At 36.6% G+C, this 15,384-nt stretch overlaps 1 protein-coding gene across 1 annotated transcript in view; it reads left to right on the forward strand.

Moving 5' to 3' along the window:
• trap1 (TNF receptor-associated protein 1) overlaps nucleotides 1-15,384 on the forward strand; it is a 47,177-nt gene that overhangs the window by 9,305 nt on the left and 22,488 nt on the right. The window contains exon 3 of the mRNA XM_053646457.1: nucleotides 11,020-11,102. Coding sequence (XP_053502432.1) covers nucleotides 11,020-11,102 — 83 coding nt within the window. The remainder of the gene's footprint in view (nucleotides 1-11,019; nucleotides 11,103-15,384) is intronic.

A 15,384-nucleotide genomic window follows, 5' to 3' on the forward strand; every position in this document is an offset into this window, starting at 1 on the left:
TTTACAGTAAGTCATTTGGGACGCAGCTTTCAGAACAGAAGTAACGTAGTGAGTAAACGCAACCCGTGCCACACGCAGACCGTTGACAACGATTTTCATAATCGATTATTATCGATTTTATCGATTAGTTGTTGCAGCTCTATGGTCGATTATAAAAGGCTTGCAGCAACTATTGGCCAAATTCCTGCCTCTTAACCATTAGCCTACTCTCAGTGAATGCGTGAAGGCAAAGTGCTGTTGTGTACAGCATCAAACAGTTGCTTGACAATAGCAGTAAATGACAGCTGTCCTGAGTCGAAACAATGCCCATGGCCATATAAGGTCATTTTAAATTTCATGTTTCACATGCTTTGTATTACATGGCCATTCAAATTTGTAAATGATGGCAGAAGGTTCACTTGTGGCATCAATATTTTATTTTATTCCATGGACATTCAAAAGAATGTAGAAAAAATGTAAATCATGGGCAAAGTGAAACCAATTTTATTTACATATATTTATGTAATGCTATTCAATTTTAGTTGTATAGTGCTTTTTACAATGGACATTGTCTCAAAGCAGCTTTACAGAAACATATAAACACTGGATACAGATTTTACGTGTGTGAATTTATCCCTATTGAACAAGCCGGTAGCAAGGAAAAACTCCTTAAGATGAAATGAGGGAGAAACCTTGAGAGGAACCAGACTCAGAAAGGAACCCATCCTCATCTGAGTAACAACGGATAGTGTGAATGTAAAGGAAAGTTCATTATGGTTTTTATATGAAGTCTGTTTTGTTGAACTAGTTCACTGTTCACCAAAGGAGACCTGAGTGCAAAATTGTATGTGGTAATTGCAGTCCCAATGCCGTAGTAGCAACCATAGTCCCAGCAACCACAGCGAGAATGTCCATGTGGAATTGAGGTCCAAAACCATTTCATGGTACTTCAAGCAGTACCATCCTAAGCAATCTCCAGGCTGTAGCCTCCAGTTGATGAGAGCTCCATGCAGAGGTATGGCATCAGGATGGATCAGGCAGGTCTGGAGTGCAGAAAGGGTCAGGATCACTGGCATCTCCATAAGATCATGTGTGGCTCAACAGAAGGGGAGCGGGAGGAAAAGAGAGGGAGAGATCATTAGGTATGCTTACTATCCCGTGGTGAATAAGAATGTGTACTTTGCGTAAAAGAAAGTCTGTTCATGGTAAGCTTGAGTAAACAAATATGTTTTCAGCCTGGCCTTAAACACAGAGACTGTGTCTGAGTCCCGAACACTAATTGGAAGGCTGTTCCACAACTGTGGGGCTTTGTAAGAGAAAGCTCTTCCCCCTGCTGTAGCTTTCACTATTCAAGGTACCAACAAATAGCCTGCACATTTTGTTCTAAGTAGGTGTGGTGAATCACAGAAGACCAAAAGTTCACTTAGGTACTGTGGCGCGAGACCGTTTAGTGCTTTATAGGTTAGTAGTAGTATTTTATAATCAATGTGAAATCTCGCTGAGCGTCAATGCAGTATGTTTAAGATAGGGGTGATGTGGTCATATTTTCTGGTTCTAGTAAGGACTCTTGCAGCTGCATTCAGAACTAACTGGAGCTTGTTTATGCTCCTACTGGAACACCCAGACAGTAAAGCATTACAATAATCTAGCCTAGAGGTGACGAAAGCATGAACTAATATTTCTGCATCCTGTAGTGACATATTTATTTTTAGATGAAAGAAGGCTATCCTAGTAATATTATCTACATTAGCGTGAAATGAAAGAGTAGGGTCAATATCACACCAAGGTCTTTTACTGCTGCACATGACCATCCAGAGTAAGTATGTAATCAGAAAGCTTACTTGTAGTTACACGTGGTCCTAGTACAAGTACTTCTGTCTTGTCCAAGTTAAGTAAAAGGATGTTAATAAGCATCCAATGCCTAATGTCCTTTACACATTCCTCAACTTTATGATATTGGTGTCTTTTTCAGTGTATTAAAGTCTCTATTCATACTAACACTGTTTTAAACGCTATAAGACGCTATTGTTCAACATATGGACTGCGTTAGTTTCTGAGATGTAGAGGTTTTAAGATGGGGGCCTGGTATTAATTTTAGTTTAAATAACAAAGGTTTCAAAAAATTTTAGAATGTTCCATTAGTCATTACTTTAGAACTATTCATGCTAGATGCAGTAAATTGGTGAGGGATTATTGACTAGTATAAGATGTCTTTAACTTCTTAAAAAAAAAATAAAAAAAAAAAAAAAAAGGTCTACAGCTGCAGATTTACCCATTTTATGGCCTGCTGACAATTGTTAAATAAATAATAATTTCATGCTTTGGAGCAAATTTAGCCCTCTATCTCTCCACACTAAAGCATATCAGATCTTTCAACTTTTCATGTCAATTACTTATGTTATAGCTAGGTGTCCACCAGTGTTTGGGAATTTACTTTGAAACTGTAGCTTTACAAGCTACTCATAGTTTGAAGTAGTTAAGCTACTGTCAAGCTGCCTTTAAATAAAAAAAAAGTAGTTGGCTACACAAGTTACTAACAGAAAGTAGCTAACTGTATTGAACCTACGTAAATGGTCATAGTATGTCATGATTGTGAATCAGCTTATGAATAACTATATTTTGCATAAAGAAATTAAACACAAAAATAATTCAGAACAGTTATGAATGTTTTATTTTTATGTGATGACTTCTTTTATTTATAGACCACCCAAAATACAATTAATACTGAAATTGTAAATTACACTAAAAGTGAGAGATTTAAGTGAGACAGTGTATGTCAAATTTAAGCTCAAAGTAAGATACTGTGATAAGAGATTTTCAATTATGTATAATTATTAGGGATGTCAATAGATTTAAAAAAAAATTGACTAGCTGTAATTAATCTTTTTTCTTCTTAAGACTGAAGCTTTTAGTAATGTATATTTAAATGTAAAAGCACAGAATCAATGTAGATGCAATGCAAAGGAAGTTTATTTAAATTTAAATATTGTGTATTAGCATCCTTTTAAAGTTGGAAGACATATTCTCTCCTGTGAACAACAGATTTCCAATAAAACCATCAAGGCCCTCAAAATTGACGGCTTGAAAGGCATATTATATGCACTAACCGAAATTATAACAAAACCCAGGCCCGTATGTTAAAGTGCCAGTTGAATTTCAAAACTATCAAGCCATTAAAACTAGCTTAGAAGGCAATAATTTCTTATATGCACTAATTTAAATGAAAATTAACAACAAAAAATGTCAGTATTTTTAACTTTCCAATTAGCCAAAGCATTAGTTACCTTCTCACAGGTTTCTTTATTCGCCCACAAGTACTACACTTCTGTAATATAGGTTGTCGAGGCCTCCTAGAGATAGTTTTGGTAGGGTGTTTTGCTTCAAGGTGATATGTCAAAGACACATTACTTTTGTGGTAATTAACTATTCCTATAACTGCTGATCTCTTTGGCTTTTCACACGCAACAGTCTGACAACCACTCTGTACAATTGTGGTGAGGAGAAAAGCATCTTAGAATGCATAACACGTCGAACCTCAAGGCAGATGTACCACAACAGCGGTTGATGTTGGGTTCCACTTTTGTCAGCCAGGAACAGAAAGCTGGCACCAGTTGGCTGCAGTGGGCACCAGAGCATCATGAGCAAAGTGGAGTGGTGTGACACTCTGCTCAATATTCTGCTCTGTGTGTGCGCTCTGCTCAATCGCTCATGGCCCAAGCGAACACTCCACTCATGTATCACTCATGCTCACCTGTAAAACAATGTTCGCTCTGACATAAAATGTCTCTGTAGTATACTTGTTTCTTTTAGTAATACATTGCTTGAATAAATGCCTCAGTTACAGTATTAGATAATAATATTTGTGGGTGACATCTTCTAATGGCTACTTGCATGGCTACAGCATGATAATGCTCCATGTCACAAAGCAAAAGTCATCTCAAACTGGTTTCATGAACATGACAATGAGTTTGGTGTTCTTCAGTGGCCTTCCCATTCACCGGATCTGTATCCAATAGATCACTTTTGAGTTGTGGTAGAACAGGAGATTCGCAGCATGAAAGTGCACATGAAAAATCAGCAGGAATGCAGTCATGTCAACATGGACCAGAATCTCAAAGGAATGTTTCCAACATCTTGTGGAATCCATGCCATGAAGAATTTAGTTTTTTTGTGTGTGTGAAGAATAGGAGGCCCTACCCAGTATTAGTATAGTGTTCCTAATAAGGTTTTTGGTGAGTGTATGTCCAAAAGAACTCAAACTTCCTGATTTATGAGGTGTTAAAAATAAATCATCTCACGCCTATATTCCATGTGCATAATGCCCATGTGTGGCAAGGTCTACCAAAAAAGGAATTATCCAACTTGAAAAAGCATGTTTTAATTAGAAAATGCAGGTTTAGTTTCTGCTAGGAAATTTTGGTGCTGGTCACTGTGTCCGGGAACGATTCAGTTTACCAGACAAATGAGTGTAATTCTGCTCATACGTTAATTAAAACACTGAAATTTTGGCCTATACAAGAATGACATCAAGTCAAATTAAGCTTTAATGAAATTTTTATTGCATACAACAGGCCTATGAATGCAACAAACAACTGAGAACAAGAAAAATATCAATTTATGACACAACTGATAACATTTTGTTTATCTTTCTTTTGACTAGATTGAAATGTATTTAAAGAAGCACCCAAACATTACTTTACAATGCATATTCTCAGATGTACAACCTTTCTGCTTCTTTGCACACAGCCATATACAGTCCCCTCTGAAACTATTGGATTGGCAAGGCCAGATCATTTGTTTTTTCTGTAGACTGAAGACATTTGGGTTTCAGAACAAAATATAAATATGAGAAGAGAGTTTAAATTTCAGCCTTTATTTTCTGGTGTTTGTATGTAGATGTGTTAAGCGACATAGAACATAGCACGTTTTGTATCAGACAACCCAATTTATAGGCGAGTAAAATATTGACTGACAAGTATTTCTCGTTACCCAGGTATGTCCTGTAATCATGTGAAAAATAAATAGCTCTGAACATATACTCTTGGTTTTATCCTTCAGTTTCACCTGTGAATACTGCATTTGTTGTTAAAAAGGATAAGCTAACATCAAGATCAGAGGGCTGTCTATGGGAGAAAAGCAAGCCATTTTGAAGCTGAGAAAAGAGGGATTGTACAAACATTGGGCATAGCCAATGCAACAATTTGGAATGTCCTGAAAAAGCAAGAAACCACTGGAATACGGAGCTGTGAACACGCGATCTCACCAGCAACCTCCGCAGGGCAGGGGTGAAGGTATCACAATTCACCGTTTGAAGAAGACTTTGAGAGCAGAAATATAGAGGCCATACCACAAGATGCAAACCACCTATTAGCAATAAGAATTGGAAAGCCAGATTGGAATTCGCAAAGAAATACAGGAAAAGCCACAAAAGTTCTGGAGCCAAGATAAACCTCTACAAAAGTGATGGAAAGGCCAAAGTGTGGCCTGCTCATGATCCAAAACATACAAGCTCATCTGTGAAACATGGTGGAGGTAGTGTCATGGATTGGTTTATTTATTTCTTGAGAAAAATAAGAGAGAATCTCAAATATGCAGTGAATGTCCAGTGACCACAAGACGCTCTAAAATGTGATCAACCGTCACTTCCAAATACAAATATGGACCAAATACTCCCACCACCAACACTGACTGACAGGTTTCTGTACAAGGTATTGGAAATGCAAACACAAAGGGATTTGTGATTCCGTATTAATTTTGGCAGGCTCCGTATATGACCCTGAGGAAGTGAAATAGCAAATAGGGTAATTGTTATTGCTATTTTGATATGACAGGGTCATAACTTGTAAGACATGGGAAATGTTATTGCAATCTGTAAACTGTCAGAAATCGGTCGCTGTTAAACTAACAAGTTTAATTAAGCTTGACAACTAACTTGTTTCACCATCGGCGAACTAACGACCGCACAGAATATGAAGAATATGAAACGCTTCGGGAGTCAACTATCCACGACACGCACAAATTAGCCAAGGTCTCAGCACAAAAACATACTCATTAACATTAGCAGAAAACATTATGCTAAAAAGTGCTTAGGCACTATACATTATGCTAAAAAGTGCTTAAGAAAAGCAACAGATGGCAAGAAATAACACACCCATTTTTGAAGGATGCAAAATATTGTCTATCATTATGAACAAAGTCCCAGAAAATATTTATACTTTTTTGCCAATATCACATACCCCTACTGTATTTACAATAGGAAATTTCCAACAGGTAAGTATAAAGGTAAGTGTATTATATTCAGCTTAGGTGATTAGCATTAGGTACATTTGGGGATTTGTAGGCTATCAAAACATTTGATCCTGTTGTAGAATAATGACTACTTCTGACAAAAAGATAAATTAATATATAAAATTGGATACAGCCAGGTCTGTAAGTATTTGGACAGTAATTTTCAAATTACAAATGTCCTAATTTTCCCTCTGTACACCACCACAATGACTTGAAATGTAGCAATCAAGATGTGATTCAGCTTTAATTCAAGGGGTTAAACAAAAAAATTGCAGTAACCAGTTTGGAATTTCAGCCATTTTTTGCAGGGTCCCTTTGCCAGGCCCTTACTACAGCTACCTTCAGTTGCTGCTTGATTGTGGGTCTTTCTGCTTTCAGTTTTGTCTTAAGTAAGTGAAACACATACTCAGTTGAGTTGAGGTCAGTGGACAATTAAGAACATTTCATTTATTTGCCTAAAGAAGCCCTTCTGTTGCTTTCACGATATGGTTTGAGTCATTATCCATCTGTACTGTGAAGCACTATCATATCAGTTTTGCAGCATTTGGCAGAGTCTGAGCAGAAAGTATCACTCTATACACTTCAGAATTCATCCTGCTACTTCTGTCAGCAGTCAAATCAATAAACACCAGTGATCCAGTTCCATTGGCAGCCATACCCATGCCATAACACTCCCTCTACCTGTTTGACAGATGATGTGGTATGCTTTGGAATTTGTATTTTGACCATTTATGAACCACGTTAAGCTCTGTCTTGTTTACCATGCTTTGTGGATGTCTCTTTTTGTTCATCATTCTTATATATACCGTGCTATGAAAAAGTATTTCCCCATCCTGATTTCTTCTGTTTTTGTGTATATCTCATATTAAATAGTTGTAATAGATCTTCAAATGAAATACAACATAAAACAAAGGCATCCTGTCTAAACAAACTTTTTTTTTTTTTTTTTTTTATTGAAGCAAAAAAAAGTTATCCAACACCTATCACCCATCTGAAAAACTAAATGCCCCCTTAACCCTCTTACCCCTTTGTACCCACAGTATTATGTCCCACAACCCTATATTCCCCATGGAAACAGCATGCCAACCCTGAGTTCCCGGGCCAAAATTGGCCCCAAAATCAACATTTTAATTTTAATATTTTGTAGGCCTTGAAACAACTTTATAATAATGTATTTGTGTAATATCACTTTGAAAATGAAGCAGTTCAGTGTTTTTACTCCCCTTAGAGCACAATTCTTAACTAGAAAAATTACGAAAAATTCTCGCTAAAATCCTTATACTCATTTAGCAGTACCATACGAACATCAGCTTGGTCAATGCATTTGAATAAATGCATTTTAGCGTCAAAAGTCAACTTTCTGGTGATAATCAGACCAAAAGGTACTGTTTTCACGAATGCACAGAAATTGTCATGTTATGACTCCAAACCCCTGCAGTGTCAGTCGCACTGGTTGATGCTGAAGATGAAGACGGATCAGGGTCTCAATCATGAAAGTTTGCGTCACTATCAGTTTTGGTTTCGGTTTCAACATCGCCTGAACTTTCACTGCTGTCACTATCTAGAATCCTTGCTCTCGCTTGTGTAACTGTGTATGTTTTCTTTTTTCCACTGTTTTAGATGTACCTGTGTTCACTGTAGGTGTAACTTTAGCTGGAACACGATTAGCTTTTTGCTTTGGCATTTTTAGTTAAATTCTACTATTACACCAATATTCACGCTTGGATGATCATCATTGTAATGACGTCATGACATCAACCTTCTGGGTCAAAAAATAATAATTAAATAAGCAAGGAATTATAGCAGAGGATTTTCTGGTAGTAAGCAGAGTTCATGGTTCCCTCAATTATTGCAAGCTGCCCAGGCCCCGAAGCGGCAAAGCATCACCACACCATCACACTTCCACCACCATACTTGACCATAGATATGATGTTCTTTTTGTGGAATTCGATATTTGGTTTTTGCCAGAAGTAACGTCTTCCAAACAGTTACACTTTCGACTCGTCAGTCCACAGAACATTCTCCCAAAAGGTTTGAGGATCGTCAGTATGTGTTTTGGCAAAATTCAGATGAGTCTTAATGTTCTTCTGGGTTACAGTGGTTTTTGCCTCACCACTCTTTCATGGATGCCATTTTTGCCCAGTGTCTTTTGGAGTCATGAACAATGACCTTTATTGATGCAAGAGAGGCCTGTAGTTCCTTTGATGTCGTCTTTGGCTCTTTTGTGACTTCCTGGATGAGTTGTTGCTGTGCTCTTGGAGGAATTTTGGAAAGTCTGCCACTTATGGGAAGGTTCACTACTTTGAGTTTTTCCATTTGGAGATAATGGCTCTCACCGTGGTTCTTTGGCATCCCAGAGCCTTTGAAATGGCTTTGTAACCCTTCCCAGACTGATGTATTTCAATCACCTTCTTCCTCAGTATTTCTGGAATTTGTTTCAATTTTGGTATAATGTGTTACTGGGTAAGACCTTTCAGACAAGTTCATGCTGTTGAAAAATTCCTATTTAAGTGTTGATTTGATTGAACAGGGCTGGTAGTAATCAGGCCTGGTTGCGTTTAGTCCAGCTGAATCACATTATGAATGCTGTTTCATAGATTTGTGGAATTCGTAAATACGGAGGCAAATACATTTCCATGCATGCCCAAATAATATTGGATAGCTTGGAGGATCAAGTTGCCTTTGTTTTATCTTGGATTTTGTTTAAATTTCTGAAATAATTTAGTATGAAATATATACAAAAACGGAAGAAATCAGAAATTTTTTCATAGCACTGTACAACCTGTGTTTATGATTAAATTACTACTAGAGCACAAAATTGTTTACAAGAGCACAAAGTTCTTTATAGTTCTAGCCTCTTAATTTTGCTCTGAGTGCACCAGCTTGATGCATATAACTTTAACTTTAAAATGTACAGAATTTTGGCCCATGTGAACTTGATATAAATAACACTGAAACAGCCCATAATACAATATGCTCGAACTTTTCGCACGGTGCAGTATTCACAGCAAATCCGTAGTGTATCCAGCCGTAGGGTAGTTATCATAAACTGCTGTGTATATACAGTCATGTGAGGGGAAAAAATAGTACACCCCATAGAAATTGTTGGCTTTTTTTGACATATTCAGACAGCAAACATTTGTTCATTTTTGAAACTGTGCCTATTAAAAAAGTTGATGTACTTGAACAAAACAACAAGGAAAATGAGGTTTTTCAATCCTTTATTCAACAGACGTGATCTCCTTCTGTGGAAAACGTACAGTGCGTCCGGAAACTATTCACAGCGCTTCACTTTTTCCACATTTTGTGATGTTATAGCCTTATTCCAAAATGGATTAAATTCATTATTTTCCTCAAAATTCTACAAACAATACCCCATAATGACGTGAAAGAAGTTTGTTTGAAATCTTTGCAAATTTATTAAAAACAAAAAAAGCACATGTGCATAAGTATTCACAGCCTTTGTCATGACACTCGAAATTGAGCTCAGGTGCATCCTGTTTCCAGGATGTTTCCTGTTTCCTGTTTCATCCTTGAGATGTCTCTACAACTTGATTGGAGTCCACCAATCAATAGTGTATTAGCTTTATTAATAGGCACTGTTTCAGAGAGGATCAAATGTTTGTTGTCCAAATATGTAAAAAAAAAAAAAAAAAAAAACTCTTTCCATGGGGTGTACTTATTTTTTCACAACTGTATGTGCACGCCAGTTTCTACTGTGGCTACAATGTTTCCCCCAGATTTTTTTTTTCTTAAGGGTCTGACTGACTTGGAGTTAGAGATGCTTTGCTAAAGCAATGGTGCAAAATTGAATTCTTTTATGTAATTATGCGAAGTGTAAAAAATATTTTCGGTATATTATGAACCTGTGGCGGGTCCCACCACCTAGGTAATTAATGGGAAATGCTGCCACATCATCTGTCGAACATATGTAGGCAGTGCTGTGGCATGTGCATGTATTGCTGCAAATGTAAATGGCTCACTGGTGTTTATTGATGACGTGATTGCTAATAGAAATACCAGGATGATTTCTGAAGTGTATATGGCTATAATTTCTGCTCCGATTCAGTCAAATATTGCAAAACTGATAGGACGGCATTTCACAGTACAGATTGATAATGACCCAAGACATACCGTGAAGCAACCCAAGAGCCCCGTAAGGCAAAGAAAATTAAATGCTCTTAAATGTACGATGACCTCAACCCAATTGAGCATGCTTATCACTTACTGAAGACAAAGCTGAAGGCCTGCCATAGCACCTCAAGTGAGGAAACTCAGCATTTGAGTCCATGGGTTCTAGACTTCAGGCAGTCATAGACTTCAAAGGATTTGCATGCAAGTATTAAAAATAATCCTAATATTTATGATTGCTAGTTTGTCCAATTACTTTTGAGCCTGTGGAAAATGGAAGGACTCTGTTAAATAAATAAATGGCTGTAATTCCGAAACTGTTAATGCAATATTTTTATTAAACCCCTTGAATTAAAGCTGATAGTGTACACTTCAATCACATCTTAATTGCTTCATTTCAAATCGACTGTGGTGGTGTACTGAGGCAAAATTACAAAAATTGTCAATGTGCAAATACTTATGGTCTTGACTATAAGATTATTTGCATCTGTTTTTATATATTTTTACGACTGTTAAAGCCAAATAATATATTCATAAATATGGGCAAGTTTAACTTTTAATGTTTCCACAAGGCAAAAATATTTAGTAACTTTATCTCATTTTGTTTTTGTTTTTTTTAAGGGTCCTACTCTAAGCATGAGTTCCAGGCAGAAACAAAAAAGTTGCTGGACATCGTGGCCAGATCATTGTACTCTGAGAAAGAGGTAACGAATGATGAAAAATATTTATACAAAACTTGTAATATAACAGTATGACACATTGACAATCTGTGGACACGTTAACATGTGAACTTTAAATATTTAAGGTTAATATGGTTTAACTTAAGTTCCTTCACTTCAGTTAATGGCAAAAACGTTTTTGGTGCTATTTTGGCATTATCAAAATTAGTTTTGCTAGCTGTGACATTTTGTGACAACCGCTGTGAAACAAGTACAAAGACCTGTATCTCGCCAAACATTCATATAAATAAATTTTAAAAACCTTACACTAAACACACTTGCACAAAATGATCACATACATGAAATATAAATTAATATACGACTTCTGCTGATCTGTGCTGATCATTCAGCTCATGCTGGATTGAGTAGACATGTTCCGTTTTTAATTGTAGAATCAGTTCTATAACTGAACTAAATTATTTTTATTAATATAAAAAAGCAAAATGACAGTGGGGCCGGTGCCATGGTGGGCATTTACTTCTAACTTTCTGTCCGAGTGAATAAATTTACATGTAATTATAGCTGAAATCACAGCACACGTTGTCTTTAACTTGTGTGTTTGTTGATTTAGTCAGACATAAGCTTGGGAATGGCTTGGAAGTGACTGCTGGTTAATATGTGTTCTTAATGGGCTGTGTTTCAGTAACTATTTCATACTCGTTCTGCTGTCTGACAACAGAAATTGAAAAATATGTAAATGAGAACAGCTTTATTGGGAATTTGGTTGTATTAAAATTCAATACGTGAGCACAGAGTAGGATTCAATTCAATTCAATTCAATTTTATTTGTATAGCGCTTTTTACAATAGACATTGTCTCAAAGCAGCTTTACAGAAATATCAACATGGTATACAGATATTAAAGGTGCGAATTTATCCCAACTGAGCAAGCCACTGAGTGGCGACGGTGGCAAGGAAAAACTCCCTAAGATGTTTTAAGAGGAAGAAACCTTGAGAGGAACCCGACTCAGAAGGGAACCCATCCTCATCTGGGTAACAACAGATAGTGTGAAAAAGTTCATTATGGATTTATATGAAGTCTGTATGGCCTTAGGAGCAGCCGTAGTCCCAGCAGTCTGGAATTAGAGAAGATTTGAGCTCCATCCAGAGGCAGAAAGGATCTGGATCTCTAGTATCTCCATAAATTCATGTGGGGCTCGGCGAAAGGAGAGAGGGAAAAAAAAGATTATTATGACTGCGAAGTAGTAGAACAGAATCTAGTCAGGGTAGGCTTGAATAAACAAATACGTTTTAAGCCTAGACTTAAACACTGAGACTGTGTCTGAGTCCCGAACACTAATAGGAAGACTGTTCCATAACTGTGGGGCTCTATAAGAGAAAGCTCTTCCCCCTGCTGTACCCTTCACTATTCGAGGTACCGTCAAATAGCCTGCATCTTTTGATCTAAGTAGGCGTGGCGGATTATATAAAACCAAAAGGTCGCTTAGATATTGTGGCGCGAGACCATTTAGTGCTTTATAGGTTAATAAAAGTATTTTATAGTTAATGCGAGATTTTACTGGGAGCCAATGCAGTATTGATAATATCGGTGTGATATGGTCGTACCTTCTAGTTCTAGTTAGGACTCTAGCAGCTGCATTCTGGACTAACTGGAGCTTATTTATATTCCTACTGGAACATCCAGACAGTAAGGCATTACAGTAATCTAATCTAGAGGTGACGAATGCATGAACTAGTATTTCCGCATCATGTAGTGACAATATGTTTCTTATTTTAGAAATATTTCTGAGATGAAAGAAGGCTATCCTAGTAATATTATCTACATGAGCATCAAATGATAGGCTGGAGTCAATAATCACTCCAAGGTCTTTAACTGCTGCACATGATGAAACAGAAAGACCATCCAGAGTAACCATGTGATCAGAAAGATTACTTCTAGCTACACGTGGGCCTAATAAAAGTATTTCTGTTTTATCAGAATTAAGTAGAAGGAAGTTAGTTAACATCCAATGTCTAATGTCCTTTACACAATCCTCAGCTTTACTAAGCTTCTGTCTGTCCTCTGGCTTCGCTGAAACATACAACTGTGTATCATCAGCATAACAGTGGAAGCTAATTCCATGTTTACGAATAATTTGACCTAGGGGTAGCATATAAAGGAAAGAAGCAAACAGATGTAAATGGCTGACAATAGGCAGAATGCAAATATGACACAACATAACATCATGTCAAATGTGTATCTTTTGCAGAGCATGTGAGCAAAGTAAAGTAGTGTGACACTCCGCTTAATACTCCACTCTATGTGTTAGGGCTGCACGATTATGGCCAAAATGATAATCCTGAATATTTTGATCAATATTGAGATCTCGATTTTTTATCACGATTATTCATTGATTTTAGTGACAACATATTTTTATTGTACTTTCACATTTAAATAAACAGACCGCTGCTTTGACCTCCATGTTGTGCTACATTCCTGATAATGTACAAATCTTTGCATCAATAAAGCAAAATATAAATAAAATTGTACCCAAATTATAGGATAAGTAAAAATAAAAATGCCATCAACCAAATGAAAATATGCATCAAATATAACAATATGCAACCAAATGAAAACAATTCAGGCGTATGCAGAAAAGTCAATAACAGTGTTTACAGGAGGGGAGAGACAAGACAATTTCTTTCATAATAATTACAAATATTTAGGAGCACAGTTGAAGTTTAGGTTTTTTTTTTTTTAGCGATGGTAACGTTAATGTGCCACAACATAACGCACACGTAGACATGAGAAAACTTGAGCTTGTCAATTATGACAGAATTTAGAAACATAGTGTGCGCCATGACACATTAATTTATCTTCTGATAAATTTAATATTTTCAGTTAATTTTACAGACTGTATGCAAAAAAAACAACCGTTAACCTGGTCCACCTTGTAAACGAATACAATAACCTCAATGTTCAGTCTTTGAAGTCTGCTCCTCTTAAATATATTTAAAGCTACACTATTTGACAATTTCCACTGTCATGGTTCTGGGCTGGAGTCAGTTCTCGAACCGCTCTGTGTATATTGTGTATATATCTGAATAATCTCATATAGGATGTGATTGGGTGAGTTCATTTACCTGTCAGATGCAAAGCGCTTTAGTTTAATGGTGTTCATTACTGATGCTCCGATCAGAATTATTACGACCGATACCGATCCAGATACCAGTCTTTTTGTTTAAACTTTAATCAGGAGGTCTTTCATAAACAGTTAAATGTAAGCTCTCTGCTCATGGTCACTGTTAATTGAATTAAAATAATAGCAATGATAAATACTGTTGGTTAATTGATAAATACACAAGCCTAAAATATTTATTTTTAAATATCTTAAACAATAGAGAGTCCTAATTAAAAGTAGACTAACACAAAAATGATCCATATTAGGAAAAAGGCTAATAGCTTTCTAAGGAGATGGCGAAGTAAGCTTAATGTCAAATTGATATTAAATGCAACCCATAGTAATTAAACATTATTTCATTTCTCATTTTATGAAGTTATTATAATATCTATGTTTTATATTAAATTATATATTTATAACTAAGCATATTTTCTGTCTTTACATTTTATTAGTTTTCTGTTTGTTTGTTTATCAGTTGTTCCTTTTAGATAGGTTCCCCAGTACAGTGTCCACGTCTGCTGATAATATTGTTTTTGGGGGGATTAAATCAAAACATGGAAACTGGAGCTGACTTTTCTGGTGATATCTGGCAACCTTAAGTGACTCCGCTATGTATTTGAGTTAGTGAAGAGCGTGGAGGAGAGCAGCAGCGTACTCATTCTGAACAGTTGCTAATCTTGATTATTAAATAATTCCTCACCAATAATAAAGAAGTTTGAATTAAACCCACCTTGTAACGTTATCATTATTGTTAATTTACCACTGTGTCTACACGATCAGGTCGCAGGTGCAGGTCATTTTGCGGGGTCAATAAAAGATGGTGGTTTGAGAGAAGCAGATGGTGTACAGAGTTACTCTAGTCATCATAATGGCTTCTCTGCAGTATTTACACACTTGTTCAGTGACTGAGGAGATGAAAAGCAGTGTGAAAGTAACTGTTTCGTGGTGTAGATGCATTTTGGACTTCCTGTAGCTTTTATTCCGAGTGTATTATACAACTCCGAACAGGTCACTCGCACCGGTGCGAATAAATATTTATTCACAGTCACACAAAGTACTTTTCAGTCGCAAACCCGAGTGAAATGGTCGCACTGTAGAGCCCTGAGTTTATCTGCAAAGTTTTTTCCTGTTCGGCGTGATGTTTAA

This window comes from Ictalurus furcatus, chromosome 2 (genome assembly GCF_023375685.1).
Source record: "Ictalurus furcatus strain D&B chromosome 2, Billie_1.0, whole genome shotgun sequence".
Classification (NCBI taxonomy): domain Eukaryota; kingdom Metazoa; phylum Chordata; class Actinopteri; order Siluriformes; family Ictaluridae; genus Ictalurus; species Ictalurus furcatus.